Genomic DNA, 19,473 nt, shown 5'->3' with positions numbered 1-19,473 from the left:
TTCTGATAATTTGCATTTGGGTTTTTGATAAAAAAAAAAGGAACAAATGCTTTATTGAAATTCATGTTTACATTCATTACACCTAAAAATCTATTTTAGCAAGAAGATAAATTTGTCGGTGCAAAACTAATTTAACTTTACAATTTATATGAACCCATTTACACTCTACATATTTACATTCACACTTATTTGAATCGTTGCAACTTAAAAGGAAAAACACGCTTCACATTTACAGTTCGGGTCTCAACCCACTTCACATTTCACACTATACTAATTTCTTTCTTTTTGTTTTGATGAAGATACTAATTTCATTTAGTCTGTCCTCTGGCGACCCCTTGTTTGAAAATCCTTTCTTTGATGATTTCTTATGAGCTGTCTTTTTTGGTTTCAATTTGCTTGAGGTCGAAGAACTTTTCCTTGCTGATTCTTTGGCTTCTTCTCTTTTTTCACATTGGACATTGTAACATTGTTGTGTGTGAAAGTAGATGTTACCGTGAATATGCAGATGATATAAAGGTAAATAGAGTATGAAGACTTATCGACTGAGACGTGTCCGTAATACTGTCCTTAAGAAGAATTTCACCTCCTCTGGGTAATGCCCGGTGCAGTATAAAAAACCCGGCATTCTGCTTCAGGATTCAACAGATTTCAAGGCACTAAGTAACCGTGCACTTGGATTACTGAGTAATACAAACTGTAGTAATCTCTCAACTCGGAAAATGAATGCAATATGCAGAGAATGAATGAATGCTGAAAGTAAAACGTACAATGCAAGAAAAAGAAGTGGCGATTCTTCTGAGAAACGCTATTAAAGATTGCGACTAAGAGATGCTAAGTCAAAACGGACAGTTTTGATTAGAAAGAAGAAAATGAACATTCACTTGTTTGAATTCGAAATTAAAACAAGTTTAAAATGAATGTGCAACTGTTCGAATTAAAAAAAAAACGGTCAAAAATAGTAGGTGAATAATCCACACCCGTGCCCCGACCCGACGTGGCCCAGCCCGGCCCGGCTCATCTTTGGAGAGGAACTTACGATACTTCCAGCTACATTCCCTAGCTCATCTTTGGAGCATTTTAGGTTCCTGTTATGGGAAATTCTGTAACAGGTTTTTTCTCCTGTTTTTCAACTCGATTCTTCTTTTCTGCTTTTCTCTGGGAAAATGGTGACCTTCTCCTGGTTCATCAGTCGTCTTAGCCTCAATGATAGATACATCCTTGTCATCATTTACGCCATCATAGCCATATCAACGCTTCCAAGTACCAGTTTGTTCTTCATATACAATCCTGTCTTTGGAAGATCGATGCTTTTCCCTGAGCAACCTTGTTGTAGCCTGTAGGTGGAGGCAATTGAACAATAGGGCCATCTCGGTCTTCTGTTGAAGGTAAGTCGAAAAGGATATCTGCAATCGCTTGGGCCAACTCAGTGCAGAAAGGAAGTGATGATGCAGGTCGTACACCATTAATAGATTCCCAAGGTTGAAGTAAAACTCAACAAAGTGGTTTGAATAAACCACATCTGGAGTTTGTGTTTGAATAAGCTACTTCAAAAATGGTTGCTTGTGTTTAATTAATTAACCACTCCCACTATTTTCCCTGAAAATTAGCATTTTTTGAAGGTGGGCTTACCCACTCTCACGTTTTTGAAAGTGGGTAGACAGGTGTCTAAATTGAAGGTCTTATTTTGATTTTGAAATAACCCACTTCTTATATTCTCTTTTTTCGAATAAATAGGTTGCCACTTGTCTGAGAGGAGCGATTTTTGTAATGGAAGGAAAGAAGGATGAAGTAGTCATGAGGAAAGGACCATGGATGGCAGAGGAAGACGAAATACTGTTGGATTACGTAAAGAAGTACGGCCCCAGAGATTGGAGCTCCATTCGATCCAAAGGCCTGTTGCCCAGAACAGGCAAATCATGTCGTCTCAGATGGGTTAACAAGCTTAAGCCCGACTTAAAGACGTAAGCCACGGAACCTTCAATTTGTTGAGTTTCTGTTAATATTCTACTTATGCTCATGGGTCATTTTCGATGTTCTTATTTGAGTTATTTCAGTAATGTATCTGATTTCTTGGGCATCTGGAAAAAAGAAAAAAGGAAAATCAGTGGGTTAATTAGCTTCTTTTTCGTCGTCTGTAATGGCTTTGGTTACAAAATTTGATAATGAATCATGTTGGGGTGCTGCTAACTAATAATATAAATGTATATATAAAAAAAAAAAAAAGTGGATGCAAATTTTCAGTTGAGGAGGAGAGGGTGGTGATCGATTTGCAGGCAAAATTCGGGAACAAATGGGCCAGAATCGCGACGTATTTGCCTGGTAGAACCGATAATGACGTGAAGAATTTCTGGAGTACCAGACAGAAGAGGCTGGCAAGGATTTTACAGACGTCACAGCCATGCAAGTCGCAGAAGAACAATGGGAAAAGCTCTGTTCTTCATGAAATTCCACCTTTGGAGGTAAGAAAGAAGAAAGAACCAACCAACCAAACAAACAAACAGACAATCACTAGTTGCAGATGAAATTTTCTTTTTTTAAATGTCAATGAACTGAATATATATTTCTTTCTAGTACTAGTAATAGTAGTTGCATGCAGAATTTCTTGGGTTCAAATTCAAATACAAAGATGGGTCTCAGGCATCGATCTATGTTCTTTTATATTTTTGGACATTTTCATTTGCCACTGTTTGATTTTGTTTCCTTCTGCAGTTTGCCGAACCAGTAATAGTTGCTAGTGATTTATTTCAGGCTCCTAAATTCAGTTCCACTTCTGTGGAGGAAGTATCATCATCATCATCATCCAAGGATCAGAACTTCCCTCCTTCCTACATGGAAAACTCAGAAGTGATCAAAATGGTGCCATTACCTGATTTGGTGAACCCAAATCTGCTTAATTTGGGCACCAACAACCTCACCCAGCTCGAGTACACACCTATGGAGAAGAAGCCATGCGTCGACCCACTATCACAATTCCCCTTTCCTCAACTCCCACAGCCTCCCTTGGATCTCCCTCTCCCACTCTTGCCGGAAAGCCAAGAACTTGCAGATACCAATCTTTTGAACGTATTTTCACGTCAAATGGCTTCAGAACCTGATGAAGATGGTCCACAGCTCCCACTAGGGCTCCTTTCTTTCGGATCAGAAGTGAATAGTCAAAACAGTGGAAGAGGGGATGACAATCCTGCGATGCCAGACAGCTACTTTGATGACTTCCCCACTGACATGTTCGACTACCTTGAGCAATTTCCAAGCTCGTCAGAGTGGTAAAATGGTGGCACAGGAACTTTTTTTTTTTTTTTTTGTTTTGGGGCATTACTAACTTGTGTACCTTGGGACTGTATGGCCATGGCACCATCTTATAGTTATTTTCAAATTACTAAATAGTAGTATAACTTTTATCACATGCACTAAAATCAAAGAAAGTATCTATAGTGTAGATGAACTAGAAACGATAATTCTCATTATGCGAAGAGGTTGCCTGTTAAAAAATGATAAAACCATGATTTTAAAAGGCATTAGAGGCGAGGCGAGAGACGTATGCTTCAAGGTGAGACTCAAAAATAGCCTAGCCTTGGTAGCCCAGTGGACATAAAGGGTGTGAGCCTCAATGTGTTAGACGACTGGTTGCAACCAAAGAATGGGTGAGTGTTCTTATTCTTCTTGATCTTGAAACAAGATTTTTCTTCTATAAATTCTTAATTTGCTATGATCGATTACCCAAGAAGAAAGTGGCTTTACAACTGTTGAACAGAGTTACCATCAGCGGATCTACTACGGGTCTATGGCCGAAGTGTTTACTGCCTCTCTTGCCATAGATCTCTTTCATTGCTCTCTCTCTATCCCCCTTGGGCTGAATTCTTTTTTTTTTTTCATTTAATCGATTCCTTGTCTTATTTTTATCCTTCATTTTGTGATTGGTAGAATGTGAATGAATAATGAGTGATGCATGCTAGTGTTGCAGATTTGGTTTACCAATTGATTTGATGAATTAATTTCTTGCTCATATGCGCTACGTCTGTATGTACTCTGTTTTATGTGTCTAGGATGAAATTCAGAAACAGGACTATGATTTTTAAATAAGAAACTGCTAAATGTGATTAATCAAGATAATATAAATGAGAGAGAGAGAGAAAGGGAAAAGTAGACTCTAAGTTGGAATTTCCAAGGACCCATGTGCTTTTTTTGGATGAAGAGAAGAGATTAGAGGCCTGCTTAAAACAACATATACGAAAGCAAAACATTAAAAAATATATATATCTGGAAGATTGATATGAAACAATTTTCTTTTATGAGGAAACAAATTAATTGCATATTTAATGCATAAAATATTACAAACACTTTTAATTTGCATGTATAGGTTACCTAATTTAGATAATCTAGATAGAAAAGATTATAAATATGAAACAAAATATAAAATAAAGATTAAAAAAGAGCATATGTAGTAAATTATATGTAAATTAGCTTTAAAAAATAAACTGTACAAATATTTACATATTTGTAAATATCTTGTGTACTGTATTTATTTACTTATAAAAAAATAAAACAAAATTATTTACGCCTCAAACTGCCATGAGGCTTATGCCTTGCCTCTTCAGCATCCAACTTCTCACCTCCGCATTTAGCCTTTAGGTTAAAACAGCATCAAGGGTTTTTGACACATTCCATGCTAATCTTTTGGATTAACCATTTTTAAATGCATAACTGCACATTAGGAATTCAAATCTGAGCCCCACAGCACACCCCAACCATGTATTGGGAACATCTCCCAATGACAAGTACAGAGATGTTCCCAATGCATGCTGAAATGTGTATGGGGCATTTGTGGGGCGCAGATGTGAACTTGAACGTTAGTGGCACATGTACATACATGCCATAAGCATAAATACATACAAGCAAGGTTCAAAATATCGATACGTCCAATACGTTGCTATGGGCGTATCGAGCAAATTGATACAGCTTTTTAGTGGTATATATATATATATATATATATATATATATATTTTTGCAACTGATTCAGGGGAGCCAGTTTAGGCCTCCTCCACACCCTGAACCGGTCAGACCCCCGATACACCCACTGTAGGGGCATATCGGAGGGGTCCCAGAACAATACATATCGGCCGATGTATCAGTACTTTGAACCTTGCATACAAATACTTAAAATACATAAATAGATATTCATATAATATTTATACATGCAAATGAACTAGGGTGGGTTGGATTGGCCAAGGCTTCAATCCAACCTAGTTCATTTGCATGTATAAATATTATATGAATATCTATTTATGTATTTTAAGTACAACCCTAACCGAACCAGAAATTAAGTTGGTTTTTTACTTTTTCAACCCTAAACCCAATCAAATCTTCAACCGACTTTTTTGAGTTGGGTTTGGGCTAAACCAGCCCAAGTTGCAGCCCTACGTAATCCTACATGAGGCATGAGTGAAATGGGCCTAGATGCAGACCCATGAGCATCAATTAGAAAATAAAAAAGAAAACAGAAAAATGAAAAATGAAAAACAAATTGATGAATAGAATTAGTATTTTATAAGTACAAATTAATCAGATTTATATTGGTTGCACATCTTAATGCTTTTACCAGTTTGTTTCCAAAATGTTACCTAGTAATTCAACTTCACATAAACTGTAAAAATATGTATTTTCTATATATACATAATTTATTCATAATCATTTAATCCTTAGATTTGTGTAATTGATGTATTCATAATCATACATACTAGGATTTGGCACTGAGAATGAATGATGAATCTATGTATCATAGCCCAAATATGGCACTGATCTAATGGTTCAGCTCTAATAATAAATTACAACACAAGCGATGTGGGATATTTAAGTACTTAGTAGTTACTCGAAGTTCAACATCCACACAACAAATATATGGGTTGTCAGATCAATACTAACATTTAGGCTCAGTTTGGAAAGAGAACAAATGCAAATATGTACAACATAAATACATACAAAATAATACAAAATATAAGGTTTTGCACTCTACATATTTGCATTTGTACTCCTTCCAAACTCAGCCTTAAGAGTAATGGGTGTCGGCTATATCTGGCAGATAATATAAAAAAGAATATGTTCCCTTGCAAACTGGTGATAGAAGGTTCATAAGCCTCTGTAAAATCAACAATATCGCCATTCATGAGCAACCATAGCACCAACCTGAATGTGGCATTTTGGAGTTACCCAAAAATGCATAACCAAGTAAAAGACATATTTACAAATACCAACCCAACTGAACCTAGAATTCCCCTTGTCAACATTGCCATTTTCCAGTCTATTCCGAATTTGTGGTAGAATATCATCCCTTTCTACTATGGGCCTGTGGCCGGTCTTTTCTAATTATTTGGCAATCCAGTTGAAATGCAGGAAGATCATAACTAGAGACATTGTAGTTAACAAATGTAAGCCAATAAATCCCAACTTGAGCCATATCAATATTTGTGTTGTCAGAAAACAGCATTATAAGAATCACCTCCACACGGTTTCATTTGCATCTGTGAAAATTGCATTATGATGCTCGATGAGGCACTGGACTACCTCAATAGCTGCAAAATCAGTTGGAGAGCCATCATCCAAGGGAATCTGTGAGGATGCATCAACATTGTCGCCTTCTTCTGTGGCAATAAAAAAAACAAAAAAAAAAGAAAGGAGAATTCATGCTTCTACATCACTTCAAAAGCTTTGGGGGAGGGGGCAAGGAAAGAAAAACAGGAGAATACATACTTCTACCGAATACTGACATTTGGTCGAATATTATGGGGATGAGAAAACCCTCCATGTTGTTTATATCTTATGAAAACTAGACTAATTTTCCTGATAAGACTAAAAATTTTGAAAAATGTTTAACTTATTTTAAATAAAAGTCAGATAAGACAACAGGCCCACTTTGCACATGGAAGAGGTATGCTTAAACTTGGGCACTGAAGTGGTGAAGTTGTGGAACACATGCTCTTTTGTCACACCATTTCATATCCAGCATGTACAAAATGTACCTCAATAGAAATCCATTCCTTTTCCACCTAAAAAGATGACAGTGTTTTTAATAAGATGGTCTTTTACCAACCAACAAAACCTATATGCTAAATTTCCAAATCTAGGGATCCCTAGGAGCTTTTAGATCACCACTCGTATTGTTCATCTCTTGCATGATTGAAAATAAAAAAAAACATCTGGTTCATAAGTAGGACTAAAACAGAATATACATGTTTACCAAAAAAACAGCATATAAGCATTGTTAAGGAGTGTAAATCATGGTAAACATAGGATCAGAGACCAAGAGATATCTAAAATTCTCAATGTAACCTCTTCTGCTATCTTGGTTCGATAATCCATGACAATGGAGAGATTGAGGAGAATGCAACCCATAGAATTAGAGTAGGATGGTAAAATTGGAAAAGTGCATCCAAAGTCTCATGTGATAGGAGAATACCACTTAGGCAAAAAGGAAAATTTTATAAAACACTTTTAAGACCGGCAATGTTGTATTGGAGCATAGCTTTGGGTGGTCAAGAAACAAAGTGTCCAAAAAATCAGTGTGACAAAAAAGCAAATGTTGAGAAGGATACGTAGGAAGACCTACAAAGAACAGCACCAGAGAGGAAATAATTTAAGGAACCTAGGATACTAATATGGCTTGGGCACATGCAAAGAAGACAATCAACAGCACCAAAAAGAAGAAATGATCTGTTACAAGTTGAAAGGCAAGAAGAGTTAGGGGCAGATCAAAAAGGAAAAGGGTTGAAGTAGTGAGAAATGACATAAGGGCACATAGTTTAATAATGGCTATGGCACTTGATAGATAGAATGACAGGAACAGGATTCACGTATATAGCCAAACCCATATATTTGGGCCAAGGAACAAGGCTTAGATGATGATACAAGAAGCCTTGGTCTCAGTTTAGTAACAACTAACAACGTTGATGTATCAGTCTCTCTGAACTGACTTAAATCCACTACAGGCATACAAATCCAAAGATGCAAGATAATATAGACGGATTCATATAGAAAAGTTATATATAATTATAGTAATCACCTGAAAGGATATCCCATGCACTGTAAGTAGGCATTGGATCCATTGTCTTCTTGGAAGGACTTTTAGAAGTATGGTGCCAAAACTGACTATAGTCTGGTCTCTGCTCCCTCTGCCAAATAATAATAGGAGCCATTTCCATGGCAAGCGCACGAGCATCCATCTGCATATACATTTCCAATTAATGGGTAGACAACTACAAATAAGACTAAATCCATATGACGTGGAAAATTGATGCACATGTTCAAAAGCTATCATTAAACTTACATAACGGATACTGTAGGTAAGATAAACACGGGATGTCTTTTTAGTTGTCATATATAAATACCTAGTTATACATATACTTGCAAGGTCTGACCTGAATGGATCTCAGTATAGGATGGACGATTGCAGATCAGCCTGAGGATTCCTCTTTCCCCAGATTAGTTGTAGTTCAATATAAAAAACAATTCCGCAAAAGATCAAATATAAGAATCATCTTTTATGATATTGGATGTTGTCGCAGGAGACCCTATTAGATACCAATTAAATTGTAGATTCTACTTCCTAGTGTGTACACATGGACATGAGACATCAATGCCCTCAATGTTTATGGATTTTCATTTGATGAGTTTTCTAGGTATAGATTATCTCCATTGCAGCAGTTTTTGAGCAAATCCTTTTCTTGACACTTTCAACAATTTCTTTTGTTCATGTTGTATCTTCCCCACTCTTTTCTTGTATCCTTTTCAATAGCCTTTCATCCATTATTGATTTAAAAAAGTTCACAAAAAGAACTGCATCCGATTCCTTAGAAAAGTATTTTTTTGAAGAATAAAGAATAAACATTTCATTACAAAGAAAAAGCATTGTGATGAAGGGTGATTTGGCACGACCTAGTAAGAAGGGTACACGTAGATGCGATCTGCTCGAGGGGTGACAACTCAGCCAAACGAACCCAGTTCGCAACATTTGGAGTTCAAGCATTCAGCCACCTCGGCCCAAAAAACCACCTCGGCGTAGAGACACCTAGTCACCCAATCCAATTCGGGACTAAAGAAACAAAGTGCTAGTTCGGAGCTAAAGAGCCGAAATGCCACATAATCAACTCCAAAGGCCTACCCAACGAACCCCGAATTTCTCGGAATCACGAAGGGACTCGTCCTAGCTCCACCCGAATCGGAGGTAAGCGATAAACCTATCAACACATTGCTCTCCTTCAAAAACGGAACAGACCTTATCCACACAGCCCGGAGATCCCGGAGCTCTTTCGTAAGCCCCACGACTACTTCATTATACAAGGGCATGAAACCCCAAGGCAAAGGTACGCGTGGTTATTTACTCACTAGCATTCAAGCATTCAGATATTCAGCTCGCACCCGTAGTATAGTACTGACTTAAGCATCAGAGCGATCTCACCGGGTTATCCACCCCGGGTTCTATGATTTACTGTTTTGCAATTTGGTCCAGCTCGTCGCGCAACAGGAGTTCAGATCGCCTTCCAGCTAGGAGTATCTAGATCACACACCATCAATTGGCGTCGTCTGTGGGATTTCAATCTAAAGGTCATACCAATCTTAATTGCAGATTTATTTTTCGATTTATCCCAATGGATTCATCCAGCAACACCGGAAAAAGCACCGAGATGAACGTCACTGGGGGGCAAGATCAGCAATCAACCTTCCCCCAGGGTCCTACGGTATGGATTGGCCAGTTTACTATTCCTCTTACAGCTTCAGGGGTCCCGTCACTGTCTGTGTCGCAGGGCACCACGCAAGTGATCATCCCGCTTCCCCCAATGGGCGTAACTTTCTTCGAGCCATCTACGGTCCCTCCTAGAATCGGGCACTCCCAATTCCATTTCCTCGTTCAGTGCATCATGACAATACAGATCTAGATGCAGCAAGTCCAACAGTTCCAGTAGTATCAGCAGTGTAATCTGAAGTGCTGTACTCGAAGTAGCAAGGAAGAAAAGAGAATGACAGAAAAGAAGAGAATGTCGAACTGTACTAGCCAGTCGACCAGTTCTTTATTTATAGATGAATATAGTACAAGGTACAAGAAATTACTGGGATGCCCCTGATTAGTGATGGGACACCCAGATGACTTAAACATTAAACAGGATTAGGCCCATTAACACAAGCCCAGTTACAAGATAAGTTAAACATAAGAATGGGCTAATAAGAACTCTTATCAGCCGAACATAACTCTAATATTCTAACACTCCCCCTCAAGCTAAGCATAGATATCAATCATGTTTAGCTTGCCAAGTATGTCCCTGAACTTCGTTGATGCCAGCCCTTTAGTTAATACATCTGCAATCTGCATCTCTGATGGAGTATAAGGCACACAGAGTTCTCCTGAAATAATTCTCTCTCTGACAAAGTGTCGATCAATTTCAATATGTTTTGTCCTGTCATGCTGCACAGGATTGTTGGCAATGTTGATAGCAGCTTTATTATCACAATACAGCTTGAGAGGACCCTCTGTCTTGATACCAAGCTCATTAAGGAGAGTCCTGAGCCATAAGAGTTCAGCAACCCCGTGTGCCATAGCTCGGTATTCTGCTTCTGCACTTGATCTAGCCACAACATTCAGTTTCTTACTACGCCATGTGACTAGGTTTCCTCCCAAGAATGTACAGTAACCTGAGGTTGATTTTCTGTCTCCAACAGACCCAGCCCAATCAGCATCAGTGTAGGCTTCAATTTCAAGTCTGCTGTTTTTTCTGAATAAAATTCCTTTCCCTGGGCAAGTCTTCAAGTATCTGAGGATTCTTTCCACTGCTCTCATATGAGGGGTCTTTGGTGAGTGCATGAATTGACTGACAACATGCACTGCATAGGCAATGTCTGGCCGAGTAAGGGATAAGTATATCAGTTTTCCTACCAACTTTTGGTACCTTTCCTTATCACAGTATTCCTCACCCATTGATTCTTGTAATCCATGGCTTGGTTCTATTGGAGTGTCTGCGGGCCTGCACCTCATCATGCCTGTTTCCTCTAGGAGATCTAGCACATACTTTCTTTGACATATGTAGATTCCTTCTCTTGATCTAGCAACTTCAATTCCAAGAAAATATCTCAGATTTCCCAGGTCTTTGATCTCAAATTCTGAAGCCAAGAACTCCTTCAGCCTCTTCATCTCTCTCACATCATTTCCAGTAATCACCATATCATCCACATACACAATGAGTGCTGTAAGTTTGTCATCCTGTCTCCTTGTAAACAATGTATGATCTGCACTGCTCTGAGTGTACCCTACTTTCTTCATGGCCAAACAAAGTCTCTCAAACCATGTCCGGGGAGATTGCTTCAAACCATATAATGCTTTCCTTAGTTTACATACCTTCTTTCCAACATCATATCCAGGTGGGGGTTCCATGAATACCTCTTCATGAAGATCACCATTTAGGAAGGCATTCTTCACATCCAGCTGATGAAGTTCCCAAGAGAATTTTGCTGCTAGTGACAGTAGAACCCTGATTGTGTTGAGCTTTGCTACTGGGGCAAAGGTTTCCTTGTAGTCAATTCCTTCCTTTTGTGTAAACCCCTTTGCCACGAGTCTGGCCTTGTACCTCTCAACTGACCCATCTTCCCTATGCTTTACTGTGAATACCCACTTGCACCCAACAATGCCTTTCCCTTCTGGTAGGTCCACCAATTCCCATGTCCTTGCTTTCATTAGGGCTTTCATCTCCTCATTCATGGCTTCTTTCCACCTTGGATCAGATGCCGCCTCTGAATACCTGGAAGGGACACATACAGAGGAAAGAGCAGACACAAAGGAATGATAGGCAGGGGATAAGTGTGAGTAAAAAACATAATCGGCTATGGGATGCCGAGTGGTACAAGAACGAATAGGCTTACGGAGAGCAATAGGAAGATCCAAATCTGAATTGAGTGAATCAGAATTACCTTGGATTGCAGAGGCAGATTGATCTGAGTTCAAATGGTCGCAATCATGAGGTTGAGGGGCCTTCTTCCTTCTACTGTATGTAAGTATCTCTTTCTCTTGTTTACTGGAACCTTCAGAAGTATCAGCCGAATCTGGAGAAGCAACTGGCACAGTGGAAGTCTCACTAGGTTGACCCGGAATGTTATAGCTAGTAGTAGTGGAAGGTGCTGAAATGGGAACAAAAAAGAAGGGAGAATGAGAATCCTCTTCCAACCCACTACTCTCCCCCTGAAGAGGATTCTAAGAAGACCCGAAATAGGGTTGAAACTCAAAAAAGACTACATCCCTGGTGACATTTTTTCTTGGAGACAGGATCATAACACTTATACCCCTTCTGCGTAGGAGAGTACCCCAAAAATATTCCCTTTGTAGCCTTAGGATCCAACTTGGTCTTCTTTGGATCTTTCACATGTATGAAGCATGTACAACCAAAAACCCGCGGGGGAAGAGGAAATTCTGGAAGAGTGGGACACAAAACAGAGAAAGGGGTCTTCATACCCAGTACCTTAGATGGCATCCGATTTATCAGGTATGATGCAGTGAGAACAGCTTGAGACCAATATTGCTTGGGCACATTGTGCTGGAAAAGAAGGGCTCTAGCTGTCTCCAATAGATGTCTGTTCTTGCGCTCAGCGACCCCATTTTGCTGAGAGGTGTAAGCACACGATGATTGATGTAACATGCCTGCATCTTCCATGAATGAGTTCAGGGATCTTTCAAAGTATTCAGCTGCATTGTCTGAACGGAATTGCTTGATCTTTTTATCAAATTGTGTTTCAACCATCTTGCAAAACATCATAGTTATCCGGGGAACTTCTTCACGTCCTTTCAACAGATAAATCCAAATGCACCGAGAATAATGGTCAATAAAACTTATGAAGTAACGGAAGCCATCAATGGAAACAATGGGTGAAGGACCCCAAACATCAGAATGAACCAAGTCAAAAGGGGCTTGAATTTCATTACTAGAAATTGGATACATTGATCTACATTGTTTTGACATTTGACACACATCACAAATTAAACTCTGACTCGAAATGCCCTTACATAATTCGGGAAACAACATTGCTAAGGAAGAAAATGACAAATGACCTAGCCTAGCATGCCACAAGTGCAGCCTAGCTATTGACTCCACACTCTCCGGACTAGTAGTAGAAGCTTGCATGGCTGAGCTGACATCTTCATCAAGGTAGTAGAGGCCCCCATACTCATGACCACTCCCAATCGTTCTCCTCGTCAATCTGTCCTGGAAGACACAATGAGAAGGAAAGAAAGTTATACTGCAGTTCAAGTTTTTTGTAAGCTTTGAAACAGACAACAGATTTGAGGTAAGACTAGGAACATGTAGGACTGATTTAAGAGAGAGATCCTTGCTTAGGTCAACCACCCCCTTTCCAGAGATGGTGGAGAGGGACCCATCAGCTACTCTCATCTTATCCTGGCCAGACAACAAATGATATGTGGAGAATAAGGAGGACATATGTGTCATATGGTCAGTGGCTCCGGAATCAATCACCCAAGAGGTAGAATTAATGGAACTAGATGCACTAAATGCAGAGGCTGTACCTGATTTGGCAAGAGAGGTGGAAGCTAAGGAATTGTTCTTCAGACGGGCTAATGCCCGACTGAGAACCTCTACCTCACTAGCTGTGAAGCCCAAAGTACTTGGTCCAGAGGAGTCGGCAGCCTGCATTGCGGTGGAAGATGACACTGTCTGAATACTCTGTGAGTTGTCGCTACTGTTGTTGGTGGCAAGATTCCCACTTGCTGTGTGGCCCTTCTGTTGCCTTTTGTCCTTTCTCAGAGCAGCTGGCTTCAGATGAGGGTACAGGACCCAACATTTCTCCTTTGTGTGTTTCTCACCACCACAATGTGTACACTTGAGGGACTTCCTGTCTGAAAATCTATTCCCCTTAGTGGAGACTAAGGCTGAATGTTCTCCAGGTTGTTCTGTTGACTGTGTCTGGGAGTCAACTTGCATCTCCTTTCTCCTTACTTCTTCATTCCTCACCAGGTAGTAGACATGGTGAAGCTCAGGTAATTCATCTCTCCCTAGAATCTGTGACCTTATACCTTCATATACAGGGTCAAGACCCGCCAGAAACTTGAAGGCTCTGCCCTCCTCAATCTGCTTATCATGCCTCCCCTTATCATTAGCATTTTCCCAATCCAAAATCAAATGGTGGTCAAGCTCTTCCCAGAGGCCTTCCAGTGTTGCAAAGTAGGTTGCCACGGACATGTCTCCTTGCCTTAGGGCTGCAATATCTTGGTTCAGCCTGTAAATTCTAGCATTGTTCTTTTTCTGGCCATATGTCTTAGATACTTTCTCCCAAATTTTAGCAGCTGTGGGGAAGTGATGAACAGTTCTGGCCACCCTAGGAGTCATAGAGGCCAGCAACCAAGACATGACTGTGGCATTTTCCTTACGCCACACGGTGTATTCAGGACTGCCAATTTCTGGTTGTTTCTTGTCTCCATCTAAATAGCCTGTGAGGTCACGAGAGGTAATGAACAGCATTGCTGAGACAGACCACTCTCTGAAGTTATACTCATCTAGCAGCACACTTGTAATCTGCAAGCTGTGCAGATTAGGGTTTTCCAGGTTTGAGGACCTTGTAACAAGTCTGTTATCTCTAGAGGAAACTTCACCGGATAGCGAGGACATCTTGACTTCAGTCCAAGAGTTGTTCACAGTGGTGTAGGTGATTCTGTTTAGGACTAGCCGAAGTGGTCACAGTGTTCACCGTGCTGGTAGAAGTGTTCACAGTTCGGGTACTGTGCAATGCTGTTTAGGACTGGCCGAAGTAGCAAGTACAGGGCTGTAACTGAACCAGTTCACAGTGCTAGTAACTGAAGTTACTTCAGTTAGGGCTTGTTGTGCAACTTGAAGTAACTGTGCAGTGCAATAACTGAAGTTCACAAAGTAGGACTGATAACCGACCTGAAGAGAATCTGTAACTGAAGTTACCACAGTTCTGCCCAAGTCTTGCTGGGGCACTAAGCTGCAACTGTAGAGAAGGCTAAGTCTTTACCACTTGTTCTGCGCAAGTCTTGCTGGAGCACGAAGCTGCAACAGTAGAGGAAGCTCTCCCTCTTTCGGCTAGTGCTAGGACTGCTGAAAACAGTCCTCAACTAGGTGTGTCCTATACAGACCTCTCTTAGTAGCCCAATAGCTACTATTTGCTGGAGATAATCTAGTAGGACATCTACTTCTGGGTCTTACTTCTCTTGAGTCCTACAACCAAGAGAAACCCTAGGTTCGAACTTGCTTTACTCTCTTACACTCCTAGGTCTTCACTGCAGCAACCCAGAAAAGGAAAAGAGAAGATGAAAAGACAACAAGAGAGGAGAGTGCGCCTGCTGAAACCAGGAAGGAGCTAATGCTCTGATACCATGTAATCTGAAGTGCTGTACTCGAAGTAGCAAGGAAGAAAAGAGAATGACAGAAAAGAAGAGAATGTCGAACTGTACTAGCCAGTCGACCAGTTCTTTATTTATAGATGAATATAGTACAAGGTACAAGAAATTACTGGGATGCCCCTGATTAGTGATGGGACACCCAGATGACTTAAACATTAAACAGGATTAGGCCCATTAACACAAGCCCAGTTACAAGATAAGTTAAACATAAGAATGGGCTAATAAGAACTCTTATCAGCCGAACATAACTCTAATATTCTAACAAGCAGTACTATCTATACCAGCAGTATCAGCAGCAGTTCCCTCCACTGCAGCCGAACTAGCAGCCAATTCCACCCCAACACCAAGGGTTGCGTTAGGGCCAGAACCCGAATCGGCCTGGAACTAGCCAAAACGTCAATCGATCCCCCCATCGGGGTGAGGAACCTCACAAGTGCCGGTTCCTCCCAGGGGTAAGGTTTCGCCACGTGGGAGGAGAGACGATCAACACACTCCCCCGCTCTCGCAAGGAAATTTTAGAAACAGGCCCAGGGATAGTCAGCTCAACAAGGCCAATCCAACTCGACACTCCCAGCAGGAAAATAACGACTCGTGAGGAGACAATAACCAGCCCAGAGTTTGAGGTGCAAACTCGAGGCAGGACCCCTCCGTCCCTCATGGTAGCCTGTGCGAACTCCCCAACCAAGAGAACCCAACAAGGAGGAACCAGGATCCACCTCACGGTAATGTCTGTAGTGATGCCGAGATGCCAAATCAAACCGAAGTCAGTAGTACCAACGTCGAGCCGGTGAAGAAGCAGCAATGGCGACGTCGCAAGACACGCCACTCTTCAGCCAGAAACAGCCCGCCAAAGAAGCCAAGCCAGCAAGCGGAGCAAGCTAAAGAAAAGGAAGAAGCAAGTTTTGCCAGTCATCTCCCCTGTCTCCCGAGCTCCTAGCAACTCCGATGCCAAAAGACTTCAAGGTGCAAGCTTTGCCAGTCATCTCCCTGTCTCCCGAGCTCCTAGCAACTCCGATGCCAAAAGACTTCAAGGTGCCCCCGTTAGATAAGTATGACGGGTCGTTCGACCCCAACAATCATGTGGATTCCTTCCTGTCTCAGATGCACCTAGCCGGGGCTGATGAGTCCTCCATGTGCATGGTCCAAATTTGCCAACCTGTTTACTACGCACATCATTACCAGCAAGAAGTGCTCGAAGTCGCAAGAAAGCCTTCTGAACGTGGCTAAGAGGGAAGGAGAATCAATCAAAAGCTATATAAAGCGCTTCAACGACACTTGCCTGTAGATACCGAACCTCGATCCAGCAGTGCGACTCACTGCAGCAAAGAAAGGAATCACCCATAAAGAGTTCAAGTGGCACGTGGTAGCTAACAAAGCAAAAGATATCACTGAGTTCCTCAGGTTAGCAAATTAGTTCATCGGTACTAAGGAGATCAACCAAAAGATTGACAATTCACCGCCGGAAAAGAGGAAGAGAGAAAACGAAGAAACGAACAATGGTGGGCAGAAAAGAAAGAAGAGCAAGTCCCCGAGCAGGAGAGGAAGCAAGTCAAGAAGTCGGTCTCCCTCGCGCATCCACAGGCCAAGTCGGCGCTCCAGGACCCCGCCCTTGGAGAAAACGAGTTATACGCCTTTGAATGCTAAGCGAGGAGAGATCTTAATGGCTATTAAGGATTCCTCCTTCGTCAAATGGCCTCCCAAGTTAAGGGGAGACCCGGCAACAACAAATTCGAATGTCTACTGCCATTTTCACCGAGATCACAGACATAGCACGAAGAATTGCAAGAATCTCCATGACGAGATCGAGGAGCTTATCTGCCTCGGGTACATGAAGAATTACATATTGCGAGAAGAGAGGGGACAAGCCGACCGACAGGCAGATCGACAAGGGGACTAGAGGAGGAGTTGCCCCGAGGTCAACAGGCAAAATGAGCAGCCACCGCGACAGTTGCCGGAGGAAAGACCAGTCCGCGGGGTAATCAACATGATCACCGGTGGATCCATCATTGTCGGATGTACATCGGCAGCTAGAAGGACCTCCTCGGTCCGTGAATTGGAGAACGAAGATGAAAACCCGCCAAAGTAACCTCTACTCGAGGAACCGATCTACTTCACTGAGGACGATGTGCATGGGATCCAGTACCCGCACGATGATGCTTTAGTAGTGAAGCTAAGGATTAACGACTCTGAGGTGAAACGCATCTTGGTGGACTCAGGCAGCTCAACAGACATACTCTTCAAGGAGACCTTTGACAAATTACACCTACAGCAGGGTGACCTGAAACCAATAGATAGGCCTTTGGTAGGGTTCAACGGTGAGGAGGTCGGATCTCTTGGTCAAGTCACAGTGCCCGTGGAAGCCGGTAAGTGGCCAAACATTATGCGGTTCGAGCACACGTTCTTGGTAGTCGCAACTCCCTCCCCCTACAATGCAATAGTAAGTCGGCCCATTACGCACGTCTTACGTGCGATAGTGTCCACTTACTACTTAGCAATGAAATTCCCAGTAGATTACGGAGTGAGAGTCGTGCGAGGTGACCAGCTCGAATCCCGCAAGTGTTACGTGGCTACCTTAAAAAGGGAAAGCAAAACTGGCGGAGGATGTCAAACTCAAGCGACCGATGGAATATATCGATGAGTGAGCTGCCCCGTAAGAAGAAACAATCCACATACCAATCTCTACCGCCATACCAGCCAAAACTCTTCAGATCGGTGCCTCGATCAACGAACCACTTCAAACCCAGCTAGTAAGTTTCTTACTTCAAAATTTAGATATTTTTTCTTGGTCCATGTCAGAGATGCCCAGGATTGATCCAAAAATTATAACTCACAAACTTAATACCGACCTTTAGTCAAGCCAATAAGACAAAAGAAGCACAACCTCGCCCCGGAACACTGGAGGGTAGTCGATGAAGAGGTCGGGAAGCTCCTCGCGGCAGACTTGATCAAGGAAGTCCATTACCCGAGTTGGGTAGCCAACCCGGTTCTGGTGAAAAAGGCCAATGGCAAATGGCGCATGTGCGTCAACTACACCAACCTGAACAGAGCCTGCCCGAAAGACTGCTTCCCGTTGCTCAAGATCGATCGCCTAGTGGACGCGACCTTAGGGCATGAGTTGTTGAGCTTCTTGTATGCCTATTCCGGTTACAACCAAATTAGGATGGATCCTGCTGACGAAGACAAGACTGCTTTCATAACTGAGCTCGGGTTATATTGCTACAAGGTCATGCCCTTCGGATTGAAAAATGTTGGGGCAACATTCCAACGCCTTGTAAATAAATTTTTTGAGTCGTTGATCAGCAATAAAGTAGTGTTATGTTGATGACATGGTCGTGAAGACCCAGTTTTCAAATTCTTTGTTGAACGATTTAAAAGATGTTTTTCAAATTTTACGAAGATATAACATGAGATTAAATCTGATAAATGCGTCTTCGGAGTCACTTCGGGTAAACTCCTAGGCTATACAGTCAACCGACATGGCATCGAGGCCAACCCAACCAAAATAAAAGCGATCCTAGATATGAGACCACCCCCGAAAATAAAAGAGGTCCAGAGGCTGACTGGTTAAATAGCCGCCCTGAGCCGCTTCATGTCTAAATCGACAAGCTGAAAAGGTACTTAAGTACCGCCCCTGTTTTAATCGACCCGAAGAGAAGGACGTGTTAAATCTATACCTCTCTGCGAGTGATGAAGTGGTTAGTTCGGTACTGATCAATGAAGTAGATCGGGTACAACAGCCCATCTACTACGTTAGTAAAATTTTGCAGGATGCAGAAACTAGATATCCGGAGATCGAGAAACTAGCATACGCACCGATCATAGCAGCCCGAAAACTTGGCCCGTACTTCCAGGCCCATACTATTGTTGTTCTCACCAACAAACCCCTAAGACAGATCCTCCTCAAGCCCGAGGTGTTTGGAAGATTAATGAAGTGGTCCATCAAGCTGAGCGAATACGATATCCGGTATGAGCCTCGACCAGCAGTAAAAGCCCAGGTCTTGGCAGACTTCGTAGCAGAATGCACATTCAACACAACGACCCCCGAGTTGACCGAGCTCGCTCACACG

General features: G+C 41.8%; 2 protein-coding genes across 4 annotated transcripts in view; one reads left to right on the top strand and one right to left on the bottom strand.

Annotated features, from left to right (window-relative positions):
* The first annotated feature begins 926 nt into the window (after positions 1 to 926).
* LOC104598699 (transcription factor DUO1-like) lies at positions 927 to 4,198 on the top strand. The gene is made up of 3 exons (XM_088890771.1): positions 927 to 1,961; positions 2,225 to 2,459; positions 2,749 to 4,198. The coding sequence occupies exons 1-3, from the start codon at positions 1,768 to 1,770 to the stop codon at positions 3,265 to 3,267; spliced, it is 948 nt and encodes a 315-aa protein (XP_088746897.1). The 5' UTR covers positions 927 to 1,767; the 3' UTR covers positions 3,268 to 4,198.
* Positions 4,199 to 6,082: 1,884 nt separating this feature from the next.
* LOC104598449 (small G protein family protein / RhoGAP family protein) overlaps positions 6,083 to 19,473 on the bottom strand; it is a 29,001-nt gene continuing 15,610 nt past the window's right edge. For 2 of the 3 annotated variants that reach the window (XM_010260512.3, XM_088889407.1), the window contains 3 exons: positions 8,054 to 8,213; positions 6,494 to 6,635; positions 6,083 to 6,398 (listed from right to left, as the gene is read on the bottom strand). In XM_010260512.3, the coding sequence (XP_010258814.1) occupies positions 6,320 to 6,398; positions 6,494 to 6,635; positions 8,054 to 8,213 (381 nt within the window). In that variant the 3' untranslated portion in view covers positions 6,083 to 6,319. The remainder of the gene's footprint in view (positions 6,399 to 6,493; positions 6,636 to 8,053; positions 8,214 to 19,473) is intronic. The other variant, XM_010260513.3, reaches the window with a different exon arrangement.

This window comes from Nelumbo nucifera, chromosome 6, assembly GCF_055504915.1.
Source record: "Nelumbo nucifera cultivar China Antique chromosome 6, China Antique-T2T, whole genome shotgun sequence".
Lineage (NCBI taxonomy): Eukaryota > Viridiplantae > Streptophyta > Magnoliopsida > Proteales > Nelumbonaceae > Nelumbo > Nelumbo nucifera.
The sequence above is the reverse complement of the archived record's forward strand: the minus strand, read 5'-3'. Positions and strand labels throughout refer to the sequence as shown.